The following is a 22,701-nucleotide window of genomic DNA, read 5'->3' as shown; positions in this document are numbered from 1 at the left end:
CATCGAGGGCTTCCGGCCCAGTTCTTAAAGCGGCAAGGGCCTACAGTTGAAGGTAGGCCCAAATGGAAGTGAACGTTGAGGAGCCTGGGGGTTTGTAAAGATAAGCCGACATTTGCTCGGCATCTTTTTGTTTAAAGACAGCGTCTGCGAAGTGCGGCAGAATACACACGGTTCTTGTGTGGGGGAAAAAGCTGAAAACTGACCGGATGACGTTAAGAACACAGTTGGCACGCTTCCAAGATGAAGAGGAGCAACTGAGGCCATGCAGAGACAGGGCGAGGGACTCCAGACCAGCGTTGGATGACGACCTGGAGGCCATGCTGCAGACAGCCAGAGCCCTGATTGAACGGGAAGGGAAGGAATGGGTGGACCAGCAAATGGGTAAAAAGGCTGGAGGAGGACCGGCAAAGAGACCCTAGCTGGACAATAGAAAGGGGGCTGAGTCACAAGGGAGGAGGCATGCAGCCAAAATGGCCGGCTCCCCCAGTAAAAGGACCCTAGGACCACAAGAGAACACTCAACACCCAAGAAAGAAGGAGGACAAGGGGAAGCGGGCAGCAAAGGGTGCGGCGCCAAGACAAAGCTGGCAGGCTGCAGTAGATATCAAGGCCTGTAGCCACACTGGCAGACCCAAGGAGAGGCAGGGGCAGGGCAAAAGAAAACATCTCTGGTGATCATAATGCACAGCAAAGAGGAGTAGGGGGGCAAGCCTATGGAGGACCAGTCATAATTGCCAATCATGGGACACAACTGGGAGTGACTAACGCCACAGCGCAGGGCCCGTGGGTCCCCCCTACCATTGGCAGGCTGTTACAAGTGCCGGACCTACAGGGGGGGGGGGTTCCAGGGTGAGGCATGGAGCCCCACGGCATTACAGAGCATGGGCAGCCAGTCCCCCTCTTCATGCCATGGTGGCCATGGCCAGGGACACATCACCAGCCTTGTTCAGTTGCCCCTGCAGCGTCACCTGGGGGAGGCTTGGAGCATGCACAGGGTGCTCACCAAAAGGAAGATGGAGCTACAGGTGTAGTGGAGGAGAGGCCAAAGGGTCAGGACGCAGGGAGCGGCTCCCCAGGGAGTGCAAGGGGAGGTCCCCCCAAAAGTAGTGTTGGTAACAGAGAAAGGAGGCACCCCCAAACGGGACGGGGCAAACAGAGGGACCAAGGGGGGACGGGTCCAAGCCCGCGAGTGAAAACATCCGCCCCTGCCAGGGGGACCATCCCATCATGACAAGGTTGACCGGCCTGGTCAACCTGATACAACTGGCAGTAAAGAGAGAATATGGAGGAAAGAGTACATAGTCATCATTTCCTTACTAGAGATGCACCAGGCAGGGCTAGACCTCACCGCGCAGGACAAAAAGGAGCAAGATAGGAGGGAGAGAAGCAAGCCCTGGGTAGAGAGGACCATAGAGAACTGGCATCGGGCATTTAGAAACCTGACATGCGTATTTGTAGAAAATTTCCCGCAGAGCGCTATTTGTGCATGAACAGAAGGCACATGAGGCTCAGCAGAAGTACCAGGGGGATGCTTGATTAGACTACGACGAGGGCTTTTGAGAAAAAATGCAAACGTGGCTAGTGATTGAATGGGACCACTAGGATGTGGACGGTTTCACTAGCCACATGGTAGTGGCCAGAGAAGGGGTTGGCGCTCGTGAAAGCAATTTTTCTTCCTCAGGTTACAAAGGGAAATTCGAGAGTGGCACACAGAGTGCTAAGTACAGGGGCATCTTGGGGGGTAAAGCAGGGAAAGGCCGAATAGTCACATGTTGGAAATTAAACAAGAACGAATGCAAATGCGGTCCGGCTTGGAGGTTTAGACACTGCTGTGGGAATTTTTGGCGACACCCACCAGGCCATCCAATGTAGGCAGCCCAAGGGAGCGCAAGAGGGAGATGACAGCAAACCCAGGAAATAGAGAGGAACAGGCACATGAGCAAAGGGAGGAAGCAAACACTACCCACCCCCATAATAGTTCAAAGAGTAGTGCAGCTACTAGGCGCATACCTGGAGCAGACAGATGGGCAGCTCTTAGCGAGGGTGTAGGTAAAGCTCTACCATGGTGCTAAAACAATGCATATATGCTGGCATATAAACAAGGTGTACACCTATGATGCGAACCCTATTCTAAGTGTACCTAGATTGTATGTAGGTGTAGAGGCAAGAATCCCCCCAAGGGACAATCCAAGCCCATTACCTGATGGAAAAGAGTAAAGTACCCCGTCTTGGTCACGAGCTGGACTCTCTTCTCGAGATGTCAGGCCGCTACGTGGTGATCTCTCAGCATGCACGGAACCTCGGTGTCAGCAGAATGACCTCCTCTACTAATCTATCAGGGTGCTAACATTTTATAATAGAAAGCAGCCTTGCGATATACGCATAGATTAGAGATATTGTGGATATATTGATAATCCTGTCGCCCGTGGATGAAAACAGCGCTGACATTTGTACGCAGTAAGGAACGAGACCTTGTACATGATGTTTAGGGCGTTGTGAAAATGTTGCTAGATATAAAAGATGTTTAGTTTCACAGAAAGTACTCCAACATTGTTGTGCATGCAAATGTATGCCAAAGTACACAGTTTGGAGAATGTTACTCGTGCGGACAATTTAAAATATAAGCTGCTTCGCTACATGGGCCTAAACTTGGAAGATAACACAACCTTGCATGTTTTTAATAAACATTGTCTTGTTTTCAGCATCCACCTGTGGGGAGAACCTCGCTATGTCAAGCGGAATGACTTTGTCGTGGGATGCTGGTATGCAACTGTGGTTCAACGAGGGCAAGGATTTTGTCTACGGCACTGGTGCAATTCGAGCAGGGGCGGTTGTTGGCCATTTCACTCAGGTATTCAAACCTTGTGCTCTTCATTTATTTCTCTTATGGACTAAGGTTGACCTGTTCTTTCGTCAAAAAAACTATAATCCAAATTGACTTACAATCAAAGCCATAATAACGTGCTTGGTATTGCAAAGTGTTTTAATATAAAAATAGATATCATAGTGAAAAAAGTTTCAGAACTCTTGTATAACGTTGGATGTGTCAGTGCATAGTATTCTGGAACAGCATATCATTGATGGATGGATGTTTCTGGTTCATTAAATGCTTAATCGGGATCTATTTCAAGCTAATGTATGGAAAATGTGTACGTGTAAACAGTCTAATAAAAAGTATATAAAAGATTTGGTGTGACAGAGTTAATATTGATTTTGAACAGATGTTCACATGTCAGATCAGAAGTTGGTTAATTTAATTTATAATGAAAGCTGGCAAACAACACCCGATTGCCGACACTGCATTCACCTGTGTGAAGTAGTCTGTTTTGACAATAATTACTCCACTCTGACATCTAATAAGAACATAAACCACTGATCAGCTAGAAACAAATGTGCACAGATGACCCTACCACCACATGTTACATCCAGGTGTTAGTCAAAGCTTCAAGGAGCTGTTCCAAAGGCCAGTCTACTCACTGCATATTAAATTCCAAGCTGAATGTTTGAAAGGCCATTCAATATGTGAATAAAAATTAATTCACTTGATACAGATTTCTTGTGGATATCATGAAGCGGAGGAGGCTGAGGTGTCATTACAGTGGTGGCTGGAATCTACGTGGGGGAGGTGGACGTGCGCACGCCAAAAATTAGGAGGTGCACATGCGCAAATAAAATTAAGAAATATAAAAAACATTTACCTCTCTCCAGGACCTCCTTGCTACAGACCTCGGTGCGACTAGTGCTGGCCCCAGCAGCTTCCTTGACAAATCCTCGCGCTGCTCTCACCAGCATAGGTGCAGCGCCCCATTAGAGGAAGGGGCCTGTCTCGGCGCTCCACAGTGCTCTGGTTTGCACTCCTTCCCTACTTGCGCATGGTGGCTTGGCTGGCCAAACCATCATGCACACTTGGCATGTTCTCTATTGAGCTGTGTTGCACAGCCCCCGTGGAGAACGGGCCCAGCCTCCCAAGACACTGCCAGAACGCCCGAACAGGCCGCTAACACCAATTACGATGCTGCTCAGGCAGCGTCATGATTGACTTGAAGAGTCTGGAAGCCTAGGTGTTTGCGGTGCTGCCAGCAGCTAGAAAAGAGGCATGTGGAGGGGGATAGGCATGCAGCAGCGACTGCGGTGGTGGAGAAGGTAAGTTAATTTTTTTTTCACCCGCTACGCACCTCCTCCCCACCCGGCGATACCACCCCTGTTCAGAGGCAGCCGCCTTAAAATAGCTGGGATAGAGGTTTCAAATTGCACGCGTCTGGCCGGCCATTGCAAGACAGCCAGCCAAAGGGACATCTTTGAGAAGTGCATATACAGCTCACCCTCCTCCCTGCTGCTGCTCACACTAAACCCAGACCCATCCTGACTCTTGGTTCGGGACGGAATGCTGAAAAATAACATGTTTCGGGAATTTCCTGCTACTGGGTATATATATATACACAACCACACACACAACCCCACACACAACCACACACACAACCACACACACAACCACACACACAACCACACACAACCACAACCACACACACAACCACACACACACACAACCACACACAACCACACAAACACAACCACACCCACACAATCACTCCCACAACCACACACAACCACAACCACACCTGACCACACAACCACACCCACAACCACACTAAACCACAACGACACACACACAACCACAGCCACACCCACACAACCACACACACAACAACACACACACAACCACAAACACACACACAACCACACATACAACCACACCCAACCACACATTCACACACACACCCACACCCAACCACACCTGCACCCATACCCACAATCGTACCCACACACAACCACAACCACACACACAACCACATACACAACCACACACACAACCACAACCACACACACAACCACACATAACCACACACACACAACCACACACACAACCACACATAACCACACACACACAACCACACACACACACACAACCACACTCAACCACAACCATACACACAACCACACACAACCACAACCATGCACACAACCACACATACAACCACACACACACAACCACACACACACACACACAACCACACACACACACAACCACACACACACACAACCACAACCACACATACAACCACACATACAACCACACACACAACCACACACACACCCACACACACACCCACACAACCACACACACACACACAACCACACACATACACGTGTTACCATCCTTGTGGGGACTATGTGTGAACACCTACCTTGTGGGGACTAACCTTTCCCAATGGTTTAAAAATATGCCAATAACAGAAATATGTTAAGAAAAAATTCATAATACAGGATCCTGCTTCAAATTTGCAAAAATATTGTTTTTTAATCGTGCGCAGAGAACCATCCTTGTGGGGTCTTGAACATGTGTTACCATCCTTGTGGGGACTTACTCAATAATTATCATTTGTGATTGAATGCCTTCATAAACAAATGGCTAAATGTAATTTTTCAATGCTCTACTTAAATTACATGATAGTTTAGTCATATATAAATAGCTCATTGTGTCCTACGAGCACACAGAACATGGACTGTGATGATAATGAATTTCTCAGCGGAGGCCTATAGCATATGAAGTCCCTGGAAAGAGATTTACAGATATTTAGCCTGTTACTGAGTGCTCACAAACTTTCAAGAATAAGTAAAGAACACAACGTTAAGATTATTTAGAGGCCAAACATCCTGCAATGTGGTCGGATAGGAAAGTCAAGTTGAGATTACCTAGTTCATTTTCATCAACCTCACCACTAGGCATCATTTTCTTTGCATGTTATGCGATGATAAGCCCCAAGATTTTGTATGTTATTATAGTAATGTTCTACAGCTGACAGAGAGAGTAATTGATGATAATAATTTTTAAGCCACTGCAGAGATAGGGCGTGATTTTTTTTCAATTGTGTTTCAATGTAGTCAGTCCCAAGTTCCTATAGGCATAGTGTGTGTTTATATTTATGTTCAAGTCCTGCCTAGATTTTGTGTGGTTTTACTAATGCTTAAGTCCCCAATGAGGTAGTATTTGATGCTAGTTCCGTTTTAGTCACATGAGATAGTTTGTCATTATAGGGATGCCAGGTTCTCACACAGATAGTGTGTGATTATAAACATGTTGAAATCCTCCAAAACAGTGTTCGATTTTAATCATGTTTGATTATAGTCAGGTTCAGGTCCCTCTACAGATAGTGTTCAATGATAGTCATGCTGCAATTCATGCAAATCTAGAGTGTTATTCAAGAAGTGCCCAGGTCCCCATAGAGATAGTGTGTGAATATTGGCATGTTCAAGTCCCCACAAAGATGGTGTGTGATTATTGGCATGTTCAAGTCCCCACAAAGATAGTGTGTGATTATTGGTGTATTCAAGTCCCCGCAAAGATAGTGTGTGATTATTGGTGTGTTCAAGTCCCCGCAAAGATAGTGTGTGATTATTGGCATGTTCAAGTCCCCGCAAAGATAGTGTGTGATTATTGTCACGTTCAAGTCCCCGCAAAGATAGTGTGTGATTATTGTCATGTTCAAGTCCCCTCAGAGATAGTGTGTGATTGTCATGCTGAAGTCCCCGCAGAGATTGTGCATGATTATTGGCATGTTCAAGTTCCCCCAGAGATAGTGTGAGATTGTCAGGTTCAGGTTCGCGCAGAGAGAGTGTGTCATAATTATATTCAAGTCCCCACATAGAAAATGTTATAATAGTCATATTCAAGTCCTTGTAGAGATAGGATACGATAATAGTCATACTGATGTTCATGTAGAAATAGCGTGTCATTACATTAATGCTCAGGTCCCCACAAATAAAGTGTTTAATTATACTCACCTTGAAGACCATATTGAGATAGTGTGTGGTTATATTCATGTTGAAGGTCACTCAAATATATTGTGTGATTATAGTTATGTTCAAAACCCCACAGAGATAGTGAGTGAGCATAGTTATGTTCAAGTCCCCACATAGAGAATGTTATAATAGTAATGCTCAGGTCCCTGTAGTGATAGTAGGTTATTATAGTCATATCCAGTTGCGTGCACAGATTATAGTCTTGCTCAAGTCCTGCAGGGATTGTTGTGTTGTATGATTTTAATGAAGCCTAGGCCCCCATAGAGGTAATGTGTGATAATAGGGTTGCCCACATCCCCACAATAGTGACTGTAGACCTGCAGCGAAAGTGTGTGACAACTATCAAGTACAAGTCTCTCTATGGAAAAATTATATGAGAGACACACTCATGTCCCTGCAGAGATAGTGTGTGATGATGATAATGTTCAAATTCTCACAAAGCAGTAGTGTAATTACATTGATGCCCAGGTCCCAATAGAGACACTGTGTGATTATACACATGGCAAGGTCACCAGTGAGATAGTGTGTGATGATAGCCATGATCAATTCCTCAAGAAGATAGTGTGTGCTGAATGATATTGTTGTCCAGATCCCCCACAGAGATAGTGTGTGATTGTAGGAATGGTCAGCTCCCCACAGAGATAGTGTGTGATTTTGAGGATGTCTAGGTCCTCACTGAGATGGTGTGTGAGAATGGTGTTACCAGGTTCCCCATAGAGAAGGCAGGTGCAGTGTCCTACTGCAAAGATAGCACGTGATTGTTTATATTGATGCCCAGGTCCAAACAAAGATAGTGTGTGATTATTGTGATGGCCAGGTCCCCACAGAGGTAATGTGTGATTATAGGTATGCCCAGGTTCCCACAGAGATAATGTGTGATTATAGGTATGCCCAGGTCCCCACAGAGATAGTGTGTGATTATAGGGATGTCAAGGTCCCCACAGTCTTGGTCAAGTGAAGGTCTGGCAATCTCCAATCGACCCTACTCCATTCCAATTTGCCCTACTCTGATCCACCCAATCTGCCCCACTCCACTCCGCGTTAATCTATCCCATTTCACTCCACGCCAGTCTATCCTACTCTACTCCTCTCTTCCCCAACCTAGCTCACTCCACTGTAATCTATCCAACTCCACTCCACCCCACTGTAATCTATCCCACTCCACTCTACCCCAGTCCAGTCTTCCCCACTCCAATCCATCCAATTTGCCTCACTCCACTCTACTACGATCTCACACACTCCAGTCCACTCTACTCAGGCTACCCCACTCCGCTTCACTCCATACTACCACATGCCACTCAAATCTACTGAATTTTATTCTAATGTAACCCACTCCAATCCACCCAATCTACTCCACTCCACTCCATAATACCACATGCCACTTAAATCTACCCCACTCAATCCTATTCACTCACCCCAATCCACCCAATCTATCCTACTCAACTATACCCCAATCTACTACACTCCATATTACCACATGCCAACTCCACTCCAATCTACCTCAATCCACCCCACTCTACTCTTCTCCAATAACCACACTCAAGTTTAATCTACCCCACTCAACCTCACTCCATACCACCACATGCCACTCAAATCTACCCCACACCAGTCCAATGTAGTCCAATCCAATCTGCCCCACTGCAGTCCACTCTACCCTAACCAACCAAACTCAATACTACTCTACCCAATCTACCATACTCCAATTCACTCCAGATTACCAAATGCCACTGTAATCTACCCCATTTCAGTCCAATCTACCCACTACAATCCACCCAATTTACTTGACACCAGTCTACCCTAATATACCACATTCTATTCTACTCTAGCCAATCTACCACACTCTACTTCACTCCATACACCACATGCCACTCAAATCTACCCCACTCCAGTCCAATCTACCCACTCCAATTCACCCTATCTACCCCATCTACCCTACTCCTATCTGCCCCAATCCAATCTACTCAACTCCAATCTACCCCATAGGTGAGACTTATTGGATTTGCCAATGCTTATTTGTAAAGCTTTAGGAATAGTTTTTTAATTAAGCAATTCAAACAATTTAAATGTAATTGCATAATATGATAATAATAGAATATATATTCTAAGAAGTTCATTCATTTTATAAGAACATACTTCAGTTCACTGTCTGCAAGAACGTAACCCATAGCAAAGTGGAAGCTTAGTCACTCGCTTATCTAGCCATCATCTAAAAAAACATATTACAGTGTGCATATAAATATGTAAACTGAGGAAAAGCAACATACAATTCTGAATTCCTGGTACAGACATTAAAATGTAACAATAGGCATTGATGCCTGTAGGTTATGTGCACAAAAAATTATCAATTCAGTTTATACTGAATCACAGTGTAGTGCACCACCATTGTTCAGTTACAAATAAGGATCAAATGGCAAAGAATGTTGGGATTTGAAACTGACCCAAATTACTTTTAGCAATGTTCATAAAACCACTAATAATTTTTAGATACAAAAAAATCTAACATCAATAGCGTCATGTAAATATATTTTTTTTTAAATAAATAGAGAAAAGTTTAATTTGGATGAAAAATATTTGGATAAACACAACTTATGGAGCTTTTCCTTTGAAATATCTGTCCTTTCTGCTGCTACTGGGTGTTTCTGTTCAGCAAAGTGTGTTTAAATGCAAAGTGTGTTTAAGACTGCAGTACCGCCTCCTGTCTACGGGGGCAGAGCTGAGCAGAAATATAAACACACTTGATGAAACACAGGTCCCCACAAGGTAATTTTTTAAAAAGTTGTAAAAATTGGCACAGATGTTCCTGAAGTCATTTTTTACCATTTAGAAGACATTGCCTTGTGGGGACCTGGGTTCTGGTCCCCACAGTGCAATCAAGTCCCCACAGTGTGAGTGTGTTATCACACCCAAGTCCCCACAAGGATAGTAACACAAACCCACACACACACCACCACACACAACCACAAACACACAACCCCCCACACACACAACCACACACATAACCACACACACACACAACCACACACCCACAACCACACCCACACCCACACAACCACACACACAACCACACAGTCACAACCACACACACACACAACCAAACACACATAACCACACACACACAACCACACACACACAACCACACACACACAACCACACACACAACCACACACACAACCACACACACAACCACACACACACACAACCACACACACAACCACACCAAGCATTGGCATAACCAATAGGCCTCGCCTTTTGGACCTTATAAGTTTATAGCAACGCAACAGTTGATGTGGTTGCACCAAGGATATGGCTATGCCAATGCTTGTTGTTTTTATATTGGTGATGACCTGGCAGTTCCTCAAAAATAAAGATTTACAAAAAGCAATACAAGCATTGACAAAGCCAAAAGGCCGGCAGCCAACACCAAACCTATTGGTTCTGGAAATGCTTGTTTTAAAGTTTGAAACTGGTCCTCCGGCGCCCACTCACATTATTTACCTGGTCCAAGTAAAAGCTTTTAACATGACTGTACCTACCACAGAAGCATCACCTCATCGTGATAGCTTGTGACAGTTCAACAACCAGTCAGACTATGATCAGCGACTCATGAGCATCCAGAACTTGCATATGCCTCTAATGCAGTAATACACCTTTTTCTTCAGCAGCCAGATGCTTCACACACAGATCCTCTATGCCAGTGCTTCTTTTCCTTTTGACTACTGTAGACCCGCACAAAATCATTATTCGAATCAGGTGCCCCACTGAGTCATGGAAAGCTGTTTCACCGGCAACCTAAATATTTTAAAACACTTGATGAAGGCACAGTCACTTTAAACCATTAAAAATCTAGCTAGAGCACATATAGCATCTGTATATTGCATACGGAACAAGATCTCTCTGGCTGCTTATCTCGCCCTTATATTATACATTAACAAATAAGATGTGCTGGTACTATCTCTCTTAAATGAAAGAAATTCAGTACCCCCATGTCCGTGAATACCTGCCCACTTATAGCAATGCACATGTGCCAGTCTTTCTCTGGAATAGGAAAACCCCTAGACTGGCAATGCAGAATCTTAATTTCCAATTTAGGGTGAGTTAAATTCATGGATTTCCAAAAATAGTACCGCATTGTCTTGATACACCATCTTTTAAACTTTTGTTAGCAGAAGGTTACTTGGTGAGAACTGAAACATCTGGATCAGACAAACAATGAACTATTGAGTTCATTTACACCTTACTGGTTAAATCTCCAAGCTCATGATTTTTGCTGAGTCCTTTATCTTCTTTAATCCAAAATGTACTGTGGATACTAAAATCCATTGTCTGGCTAATCTGGTTGTGTAAATAAATAAGACAAGTTGGCGAAGTGATAGGAGTAGTGTATGGAAAACAGATTGGATTTGAGGGATGAGGGACCTCCAGGGGCTCATAGGCCTAGGAGAGGGTTTTGGCCAGGAGGAAGCAGTATTGGACAGTCGTATGCAGAAGAGATCATTAATTGGGCAACACGTGAAAGTCTCCGTGTAAGGCACCGATTTGGTGGCAAGGGTGTGCACTTGAGCAGTTTCCTACCTTTGTCTGGATTGGGTTCTTTCCGATGCAACGTACAAATCATCATTTGGGGATGTATTTCAGAATCATCACCCTCCCACTAATATCCATACCACCCAGATACATCACAGAGTCTGACTGGTGTTAGATGCGAGAGGCTTTCCTGGATTTCATGATCTCTCTCCAAGAGGTTTCACATCATCTCCTTTCTCTGTGTCCTCTTCTTTACTTCTCAAGCAGGAGTGTTTAAGTCTCTATCATTGTATCCTTTCTCTTCAACAGTAACCTCAATGTCCCCTCAATACTCTCAAGTTCACCAATAGTTTAGGAGTCACATCCTGTAGATTTCATAAGGCCTCAAAGTGGCCAGTAACATTTGCAGCAAACACGAAAACTGTCAGGTCATTCCCATAGTTGCACCGCCCCTCTTACTGAGCTATGTTCATGGGGAATAGGGGTGTTTAGAACCATACAAATCTGTCAGAGAATCTCTTATATCTAAAGTTGACATTGTGGACCCTGACCCTGTGCCGCCAAATTGGTGTACACACACATTTTGGTATTTTGTAATGATTTTGAATTTATTATGTGCTGTTATTCTCCAAATCATATGTGTTAGCATCACTATCAGGATGGCTCTTTAAAATAAATCAAAAAATTGAATTATGAAGTAGGTGAAGGGAGCAATTCAAAAAGCTGCTACTACACACTAAAAAATAGCAAAGAAGATACAAAAATGAACGGCGGGGAACAAGAAGAAAAAAAGTGGAGGAGCCTGTCATTTTGAGGGAGAAGGAAATAAAATCAAATGTAGGAAAGTAGGTGTATTTGAGTAGTTGGGCTAAGGAAAGATATGTGAAGATGGTGGGAGAAAGATGGTAGGGATAGATTCTGTACTACTAGGAAGGAGTTACACTTCTGAGCTGAGTTAAAATAGATGTAATTATTATCAAAGAATTTCTTCTATACATTTCAGTTCCTCAAACAAACAGTCCCAAAGAAGAAATGGTGCCCCTGAATGCAACTGGGCTGCAGCCAGTTGTGTTTTAATATTTTTTGTGAAGTCATACCATACCTAGGCTGTCCGGTTTTAGGTTTAAACCTATAATAACTGATAAAACCCCACTGAAAGAGAAATAGCCCTCACCAGTGAAAACATATAAACACTGAAAAAACACCGGCACAACCACAAACTAAATGCCATTCAAAGAAAGGAAAAAGAGAGTGAAAGTAATTTTTTTCTTCCGGAAGGGGTCAATACAATGTAGATGTATTGTATGGTGTACTACACTATGTTTAATTTGCAAAAATCTATTTGGACCTCACATACACTATAATTATACTGTCTATATACCATGCCCTATCAGTGTAGAAAGCAAGTAATAATAATAGCAAAACTTTCCATAAATACCGGAAAAACACAGTTTCTGTTGTTTTTAATGGTGCAAAAATGTGAAACCACTGATAACCACTGTTTTTTCAAAGTATTGAAATTACTTGATAACACTGAAAAAAAACCACCAGAATTTACCAAAATAGAAACTGAAAACAGGAAAGCCTGACCATACCCTAGGCTTTGGGTTTTTAATACTTTGAGTTTTCTAGAGAGAACACAGGCATTAAGGTTGATGATGGAAACCGTAGAACGTATTTCTCGCTAACTTGAATTTGATTCTAGCTTCTTAGAGATTAGGACTTTTGGGGCTTCCAGGAGACCTGCTGCTGAAATAAAAGTCATCAAAAGCCAAATTGATGCCCATCCATGTTCATGCATGTGGTGCCAGGCTTTATTATTTGCAGTGGAAAATTGCTTATAGTTAGAAAGGCCAGGAAACCAGAATGTGTCACATCCTGTTGTTAGTGTTTTTCTATACTGACCTGCTTGTTATTGTGCTTTCAGACTGTTTGTGCTGTGTTCTGTAATTATTTAGGTGCACCATGTGCACAGGATGGGAGCTGTGTATCAAGTTCACTCACTACATGCATAGTAAAAAAAGCTTCAGTGAAATGAAGGGCTTGCAAGACTGCCACCGGTGTACCACGCCTCGTAGAGTCTGTGATGAATTCCTGTGCTTTCTCTGAACACTGCTGTTAAAGCTTATAAAGAGATGTCTGGCATGTCCAGGCATCCTTACCTTGAGCATGGGGCCCTGTGTAGCACCATCTTGAGGACAGGTGCCATGTAGTGCATTGAATAGATCAAAGGAGAGTGTTAGCCTTATGAAGGGATGTGCTTGGGATGTGCTTGGTGTGATAATCTTCAAGTGCGTGACTTAAATGGTCTGCAAAGAGGCTACAGAAATACTGTGTTTTATACGTTCTAGAGCAGCTGTTCTAAACCTGTGGTTCGAGGACCGCGGGGGGTCCCAGAAACCTACTCAGAGGGTCCATGGCTGCATAGAAAATTAAATCACTTTAACATATTACTAAAGTCTATATAAATAAAAAACAAAATGTAACATTTAAGATTGTTTTGTTTCCTGTAAAGTTGAAGATATTTGTAATTGGTGGCTACAAATTAAGGGCCCCATTACGATGGCGGGTGGAGTTTGTCCGCCCGCCATCGTAACGGTAAACAGGACCGAACGCCAGAGGTGCGGCGGTCCCCCTAGGCCCATAAGATGCGACCGCCACCCTGGCGGTTGCATCCCGCATATTTTAAATTGCAGCGGGCGGTGCTGTAAGCAGCACCCGCTGCAATGTAAAATATGCATGCAGTGCATTGGCATCCACAATGTGACCGGCACCGCGCGGTGCCTGCCACCTTGTGTATGCCAATGAAGGGGGGTACCATAGGTACCCCTCAAGTGCAGTCCCCCACCCCCGGGGCCCCGTAATGGGCCCCAAAGCATTTTCTGCCGGCCCTTCCATGGCGGCATTGCAGTCATGGAAAGGCCTTGTGAAGTGCACATGATAATATGGATGTCGGTGCCTGCAAGGCACCGCTACAATATTGTCTGCCTTTTCCGCCCGGCCAGCAATCCGACCGGCGGAAAAGCGGCGGACTGTTTTCCATCCGCCGCAGTACTCCTCGCCATTTTAATATGACGGGGGTGATACAGGGGCATGTGGCGGGCGGATCGCCACCACCGGGCCGGCGGTGGCGATCCGCCCCTGATACTAGTAATAGGCCCCTAAGTTAGTATTCTCTGATTAATGTGTGGGGGCAGAGCAGGTGCATCAAACAAAGTATAGTACGGACAATGAGAGGCCTCAACTAATTTTTTTTTAAATTCAATTCTTCCAAATGAACGTTAAAATACTTTTTTAAAATACTTGATTGTGAAGTAAATGATCATTATTTGTGTACTTATTTCATGAATGCTTGTTTCTTTATGTTTGTGTTTTGATTTGCAGTTCAAATCATCAAAAATACTTAGGGCACAGTCTCTGGATTCCACTAATGACCGAATGGGGGGTCTCAGGATTCTAGTAATGATTCAGTGGTGGTTCTTGGGTTCTACTAATGATTGCATGGGGGTCCACGGAAGTCAAACATTTAGGAACCACTGCCCTTGGGAGGTGCTTTCCCTTTGAGCACCGATGCTGGTACAGGCCAGGTTTAAGTGAATTTCGAAGGTTTGGGTCATGGATGGTAGTCTGAAGGAAGGGGGTAGTCTCCTGGTGTTGCTTGGTTTCCAACCACTCCAATAGAATGAAGTGGATGACTATATGGTACAGCGGCTGCCAGAAGTGAACAGATAGCGGACAAAATGTGAAGGCCACTATTCTGGGGTTGGGTAAGGATACCTGGGCAAGTTCATGGTTGGTTACTTTCCTTTTGCACCCAACTGCATTAAAATCTAGTGCCTTAGTGGCCCAAACCTTGCTGGACAAAGCAGGGCACAAGGCATGATAGAGAGCCTAAGTAGCAAAAAGTGACAGAGAAGAAATACCGGTGGGACCAGCTGTAATTTATACCTGCAAGTGCAGATGTGAGTCTGGACACTGATAAGACTGCATGGGAGATGAACACTTGGAAACTGCCACTGTATCACAAGATCCCTGTGATACACCTGCTTTATTGTCCCATGCTGAAGGTCATCTGCATGTCACCGCCAAAGAGTGAGTCATCTTCCACTAGTAGTACTTGGAAGGCTAAGCAAGAGTACAAGCTCCTATTGACACAGCAGAGAATGCTTCTGAAATGGATGAAAACATGAAGGCCTGCCTATCACACCAGCAACAATAAGTGCTACTCATGTCAATGACTGCCATTCTAAACAGAGCCTTGACCCTCAGACATTCTGGCAGCCCCTGAACTCAGTAACATTTCTATGCGCATTCATAGCCTCAAATTCTCTTACATACCCCCATTAAGAGGTGTAGAAATCCATCTAGTTACGTGTCAGAACCATTAACCACCAAATAGGATGCTGATCTGACCCCCATCCAGAGGCAAAGGTACCACTAGTTCCAAGACAAGATCCATCCTCTATGCCCAGGACAAGTCAGGAATTGTGGAAATGGCTGCCGCCTAAGCCCATCTGCAATAACATATTAGAAGGAAACCGAAAGCTGCCTGCCATTATCAATGATAGATCAAAGAAACTGCCAAACTGTGGAGAGCCCTCTCAGTTGTCTGCGTTACTGATTAGGAGAACAAACTAGTGCAAAAACTGGAATGAATCTTGTGTGCACAGCCCAGTGGATTCACATAGTGATTGTAACTTTTAGTGGGTGCCATGGCCAGTCGGTATTCAGACAAAATATTGAGTCATAAATATCGAGTAACACTAATATCGAGGGTTTAATATCATGTCACAGAAATATCGTGATGCAGAAATATTGTTGACAAAAATATCGATTTTCTAAAGTAAGTAATATCATTTTCAAGAATATCATTGTTGCTAATATTGTTTAGAAAAATATCATTGTAAAAAAATATCGCTTTTAAATTAGCTTTATGTGTTTTAAGTAAGATTGTAATTTTATGTTATATTTTGTTTGTAAAATTATTGGTAATGTTTTTAAAAATAGTTTGTAATTTTCAGTGATTTCTAATTTTTATTTAATTGTTAATAGTAATTTATAGTGTCATAGCGGGTTGTGAAGTTAATTGGGGCACAGAGTGGGAAGTTTATGAAGTATAATTAAGTCATAATTTATTTGTAACTAATATAAATATTGAGCATTACTTATGTAAATTGTGTAATTATCATTTTTAAGTTATGTTTTAGGTGCCGGTTGTTAGGTTTACAGGGGATAGGATGGGAAGTTAATTAAGTATGAATGTATTAATTAACTACTAATTATTTAATTAATTAGGGAAATTTTGTAATCATTATTTTTCAGTTATGTTTTAGGTGCAGATTGTTGGCTTTATAGTGTTATAGAGAGAGAAGTTAAGTAATGATTGATAATTGTTTAATACATATTCATTAATTAATAATTAATTATGTAAATTGTGTAGTTATCATTTTATTAAGTTATGTTTTAGGTGAGGGCTGTTGGGTTTGTAGGGGTATAGAGCGGAAAGGTAATTAAGTAATACTTGGTTAATTAATTATGAATAAATTGATTGATAATTACATAAATTGTGTAATTATTGAGTTTTTAATGTTCTATTTTAGGAGTGTGTTTCTGGGATTGTAGGGATATAGGTGGGAAGTAAATTAAGTAAATATTAAATTTTAATTAAATAATATTTTTATTTAAAGTATGTAATTTATTTAGTTATGTAAATTATTTAACATATTATATATATATATATATGTATATATAAATATAGTATGTTCTGTAATATGCGTGTGTTGTGTTTTTAGGGGGACAAGATGGGAAGTTGCTTAAGTAATAATTAATTAACTATTAATTATTCATTATTAATTATTTTATTTAATACTTAATGTGTTAATTGTGTTACATTTTTTTTATTTTGATTATATTTTAAATTTGGGCTGCTGGGTATGTGGGAGCATAGTGTAGGAATTTTGTATTTGATATTATTATTAAAAAATGTATAATTATGTAGATTGTTTAATTGTTTTTAAAATGTGTATATATATTATTTGTATATTGATAGCTTATCTTTTTTTTCAATTAATACATGTATTATAATATGGTATGTGATGGAAGTGAAGTAGTTTCCATGCTGGTACACACATTGGAGTGGGAATAGTAACTTTTACCGCTCCGGAGTACAATGCTTTACCTACTGTTACACTGACTAGAGTGGGGATAGGAAATTGTACCCCTCCTGAGTCCAAAGTTTTCCCTACAAATGCCCTGAGTGGAGTGGGAATAGTATATTTATTATTTCTAAAATGCAATAGTTTTGTGTGTAATATTTAAATATATAGTATTATTTGTGTGTGTGTATTTAATTTTATATTTTTTATATTAATGAATGTGTTATTTTTAAGATATTTCCAGTAAAGCATATTTTTTCTATTGTTTACTTTTTATATATAATTAAATCCTCAACGTTTTTAAAGTTTATTTCAGTTTAATTATTATAGTTTTTTTTTTTAGCTGTATATATACTTGTTATACTTGTTATATTAGTAAATTTGAAAAAATAGAAAATTATAATATAAATTAAAATGAATAATTTTAATGGTAGTTTGTTTATGTACGTGTACATTAACCTACACACATAAATAGATACGTGTGTTGAAATAAATATATATATATATACATACACACACATATATATCTTTAAATATTTAAAAACACATTTTTGTATATATTTTTTGATATTAGTGTAAAACAATATATTTTTTTTCGATATTTTTGTACTTACAATTATATGTATAGAAAAACGATTTTTTTGTGATCGAAATTTTCGACACTATATTATTGTGCCACAATATTTATGCTTTTGATATTATGTCAGTGAACCAACCAGTCATGACATGGAGAATGCAATGAGCTTCTATGAGATTTAGGACACAAGGCACAGCAAGTACAGTGGCCACACATGCTTGGTGGAGATAGAGGTGAGAACAGATGAGAACAATAGTGAGGCAGGAGAGTATGCTGCACACATATTTACATATTTATTAAACAATGTGAGCTATACAAAAAGCAGAGCTCCCATAGTTTGAAGAAGTCTTTGGGACAGCTCTGGGGAGTGTGGTAGGTGACTTCTGCCACTTGGCAATCTTTAAATACTGAAGGCCCTGGGAGCACCAGACAGAATCAACAAATGGTAACTATGAAAAAAGAAAGGGGGGGACTTGGAGCGATAAAGTGGACCAGTGCCCGTGCTCCAAAACTAAGTATTTTCCAAAAAGGGGGGTCACTGTTCCTAAAGAAAAAGGAAGATCTAGGATGTAAATAGGAGAGTTGGTGAGACTCTTACTTGTTGCCCTCACACATCCCAAGGGATGTCATGCTTCATCATAGGGCGTTTGCTCCTCGTCTGGCTGCCTCTGCAATGCCCTACGGGTCCCTCAAAGGGTCACTTTAGCAGAAATATTTTGATATTCTCGTCGTATTATGCGTGTGAGGGAGTGCTCCTAGGGAAGTGAGTTAGAATACAACTGACTAGGGGGATATCAATGCTATGTTGTTTTAACGGGTGGATTCCTCTGTCAGATGGAAAAACAGATGGTTGGTGCTACTAGTGGGCTGTAATGACCCTTAGTAGTTGAATGTGAATGTGAGTGAAATTTGTTTTGTAATTGTTGTGTCAACATGTTTCGCGCTCCTATTGGTCTCGGACAGAGATCCCTGGTGCTTCTTCAGGACCAGATAAGTTGACAGTTTCTTTTTTTAGAGAGTAGCCAGCCCTCTCCACACATTCACATTACACACATCACACACACTCTACACACGTTCATTGCACTTTTCACTGTATATACTTTTTTTGCTATAAACCCCTTTTCTTTTTTAGTCAATGTCACTGTCAATGTCACTCACAGTAGTTTACAAAATGACACCTGGAAAAAAATTCATCTGACTCTGAGTTGTCAGTGATAGTGGATGAAATCTTTAGAGTAGAGACACAATTGTTTGGATCCCAGGTCTGACATACTCCTCTCAGTAGGAAGAATGAAATTCTGTAGGTACCACCCTGGGCACAAAGGATAACATAAGGAAGAGGTGGTGCAACCTGAAGAGCCAGGTGAAAAACCTGTCCTCCAGGCACCACCTGGCAGGCCAGAAGACTGGCAGCTGTCCTCCCCGCCCACCATTAGAACTCACAGCCTGGGAGGAGAAGGTGCACTCATACTGAACTGACAACACTGGGAATGGAGTATTGCGAATCTCTTTGCGGTTACATCTGCCATAGTGGAAGGTGGTTCTGCTACATGGTTGATCTAATGTCATACCCTGAGGGTGAAGGCAAATATGGAGAGCCCAATGGGACTTTTTCTCTGCATCTGCTTTTTTGACCTGCAGGTGCTAACCACCACTAGAACCCTGACCACTTCAATCACTGCTATGCGACTGCCACTTCTCGCTCATTCTACTGGCCCTTTAGGCCCACCTCATATCCTGCTTTTCGTGCAATATGTATTGGCAATATTTCCCACCGTGATGACATGGAAACATGTTGCTCACATTCTCCCAATCATACTGACCAAGCTACACCCCGGCTTGTCCATGGCGGTTCATCACTTTACTGTGGACTGACTGTAAGCGGGTAAGTGTGAGACTTACCGGTGGTTGCGTCTGTGGCTGTGTTGATTTTGGGCAGCATTGAGAGGGGACAGCAGCAGAAGGACGTGTGCTCTGGGCTCCATGGTGGCACAGGATGTGCGGAGCTGTGTACAGATGGGTTTCCACCTTCTATCCCTCCCTTTCCGCTAGCTCAGATGAGGCGGCTGGACCACCATGGTCGGCTAGTCGGAAAGGTGCATCGTAATTGGGTGGGCGGATTGTGAGGCAATTGACTCTCTGATGGGCTCCATTGGTCCTTTCCGACACCGCCACAGTAAAAATTTCCTGGCAGAGTCAGAGGGACCATAGGGTTGGAAAACTGTCTAGTCACATGCATTGTAATCCGGCAGTTGGACCGATTGCTTCTGCCTGTACCGCAGAGGTCCCACCACTGCTGACTGGACCGCGGAAATCTGTTCCGATCATCTTTGTAATGAGGCCTTAAGAACGTAAGTACAAATTGGATTTGTGCTGTTCCTCAGTGATAGGCATAGACAAAGTCCCGATTTAAATGGTCCCACTATTTCCCTGGTGGGGTAATGGGTGGGAATCTAAGATGTTGGATTCGAATGCCCTCACACACCCTTTCAGGTGTCATGCTTCATCATATGGGCTGATCCTCATGGGGTCGGCGGTGCAATACCCCACAGGCTTCCTATGATAGGGGCACTTTGTCGGAGATTTTTTATCCAACGGCCGTATGGTGAAGTGCGGGTATGGGGGCGGAACTGTGTAGATGTAGTGCAGTGATTAAAATAGGGTTGGGAGTACCTAGAAAAACTAAATTTTTATTCTGGGGGTCTCCTACCGTTAATAAAAGCAGTGAACAAGGCACTTGCCCGAGTATTATGTCTCGCGTGATAGTGTCCTTGTTAAAAAGTGTGGGTCAACATGTTTCTTCGCTGTAAGTTAAATCAACTATGCGATTCGTCAGGACCAGAATAAATAAACTAGCTACAACAATAGATTTGTGGCATAAATTATTGCTCACGGCATTGGTGTCTAATGCTAAATGTACCTGGATACAATCTGGAACTACCTGTTGTGGGAGACAAAATTGTGGAGGTAACATTCAAGGTGATGTAGTGCATCACAGGCGTAGACGTATTTGCATCGTGACTGAAAAACCTAATCTTATTAGTGAAGTGAACGCAAAGGCGCTAGGAGGACTTCTAAAAGACAGTAGGTATAAAAACAAGTGGTGCATCCCCACAGTGAGCTATTGTGACTATTAGGCCCTTGTGGAGAAATATTTGGTTATGGCAGAAATACATAGTCCTTAAACTCACCCAATTTGGTCCGGTCCCCAGGCATCAACAGTACCCGATGGGCTTCATGCACAAGGCATAGCTCCTGTGTGTGACGGACTAACAAGGGAAAAGAAAGCAATATATGCAATGGTGACAGTTATTGTATCCGTATAATACCCGTGTGGAGGTGTATCCGTTAAAAGTAAATAACATCCATATAATGCTCGGTGTGGAGAATAAAAAGGGAGTCTGACGGAAGTCAGTCTACTGCCCCCGAGAGGTGATGATTTGATTATCATAATAGGTGGAAACCTCTCTGTTGGTGCGGGGGTATGATGCCTTACTCACTTAGCCGAAGGTCGGGAAGTAGTGTAGAAGGATTAAGACTTAGAGGAATGAACATGGGATACTGTAGTACCTGCTTAACGTAAAGCAGTGAAGTAGATGATCAAAGTGGAGACCCCAACCCCCTTGCTACCCTGTACTCACGATTGAAGCGTTGTGCGCATTCCTCTTGACCTGCCCAATCCCACGGGTCCGGGAGGTGACTGGCTCGATAATCACTCGGGTTTTGAACCATCGCAGCTTTTAGTTAGCCAATCGAGTGAGGGCCCGAACACGTGACTCCTTATGGATGATCCCAGTCGGGGACAGCGGCCATTAGTAAGTGGTGTAAGTCAGTGGCTGCCAAATGGGGGAGGAGGGTCAAAAAATAAAAATAAAAATGAAACTGATACTACAATCAATTGTATCAAATCATTGTTGTGACAGTAATATCGTTGAGATGTAAAAACGGGTGTCACCCATAAAAATAAGTAAAGATATTCTATAGCGCAATTTTAGCTATGGAGTGTCCATTTAGGGCAACACTGTTGTCGGTAAAGTTGGTAGGTGTCATGTTAGTCTCCTATTGGCATAGCTGTTTCGATGAATATCGGTTATCAATCCTGATGGGTGCACGATGTGGTGGATAATAATTCGAAGAGGGGGAAAATGTTTCCACTCCGTGTCTAGTGTCATCCAATATACTAACTCATGGAAGTAATATCATAGAGGTGTGATTTTACAGGGTTGGTGCCCAGAACAATTATAGGTAAAAATGTTATATTACGCAATTGTAGCTATGGAATGTTCATTAGGGGCAAACTAAATGTTGGCGAAGAGGGTAGGCGGACATTTTGAGATGTCCTGTGAGTCCCTTAATAGCATATCTGTTTCGATAGGTGTCGGTTATCAATCCTGAAGTGTGTGTGAGATGGCGGGTGTTAATACAAGGGGTGGGAGAAATAATTAACTATTGCGTGTCTGGTTTCAACCAATGAAATGACTCATTAGAGTGCTTCTAGTTGGATTTATATGGCACTCCATGGTATATCTTCATTGAGCCCTTTGTCACTTGTGGACAACCGATGTATCCATCTCTGATCTTTAGC

General features: G+C 42.5%; 1 protein-coding gene across 1 annotated transcript in view; it reads left to right on the top strand.

The window, feature by feature from the left end:
* The window catches only part of LOC146822013 (cysteine-rich secretory protein 2-like), a 143,416-nt gene that overhangs the window by 63,090 nt on the left and 57,625 nt on the right, over positions 1–22,701 (top strand). Inside the window, exon 5 of the mRNA XM_085613115.1 lies at positions 2,702–2,850. Coding sequence (XP_085469241.1) covers positions 2,702–2,850 — 149 coding nt within the window. The remainder of the gene's footprint in view (positions 1–2,701; positions 2,851–22,701) is intronic.

This window comes from Triturus cristatus, chromosome 6 (genome assembly GCF_964204655.1).
Source record: "Triturus cristatus chromosome 6, aTriCri1.1, whole genome shotgun sequence".
Lineage (NCBI taxonomy): Eukaryota > Metazoa > Chordata > Amphibia > Caudata > Salamandridae > Triturus > Triturus cristatus.
Note: the sequence above shows the minus strand (reverse complement) of the source record. Positions and strands in the feature narration are given on the sequence as shown.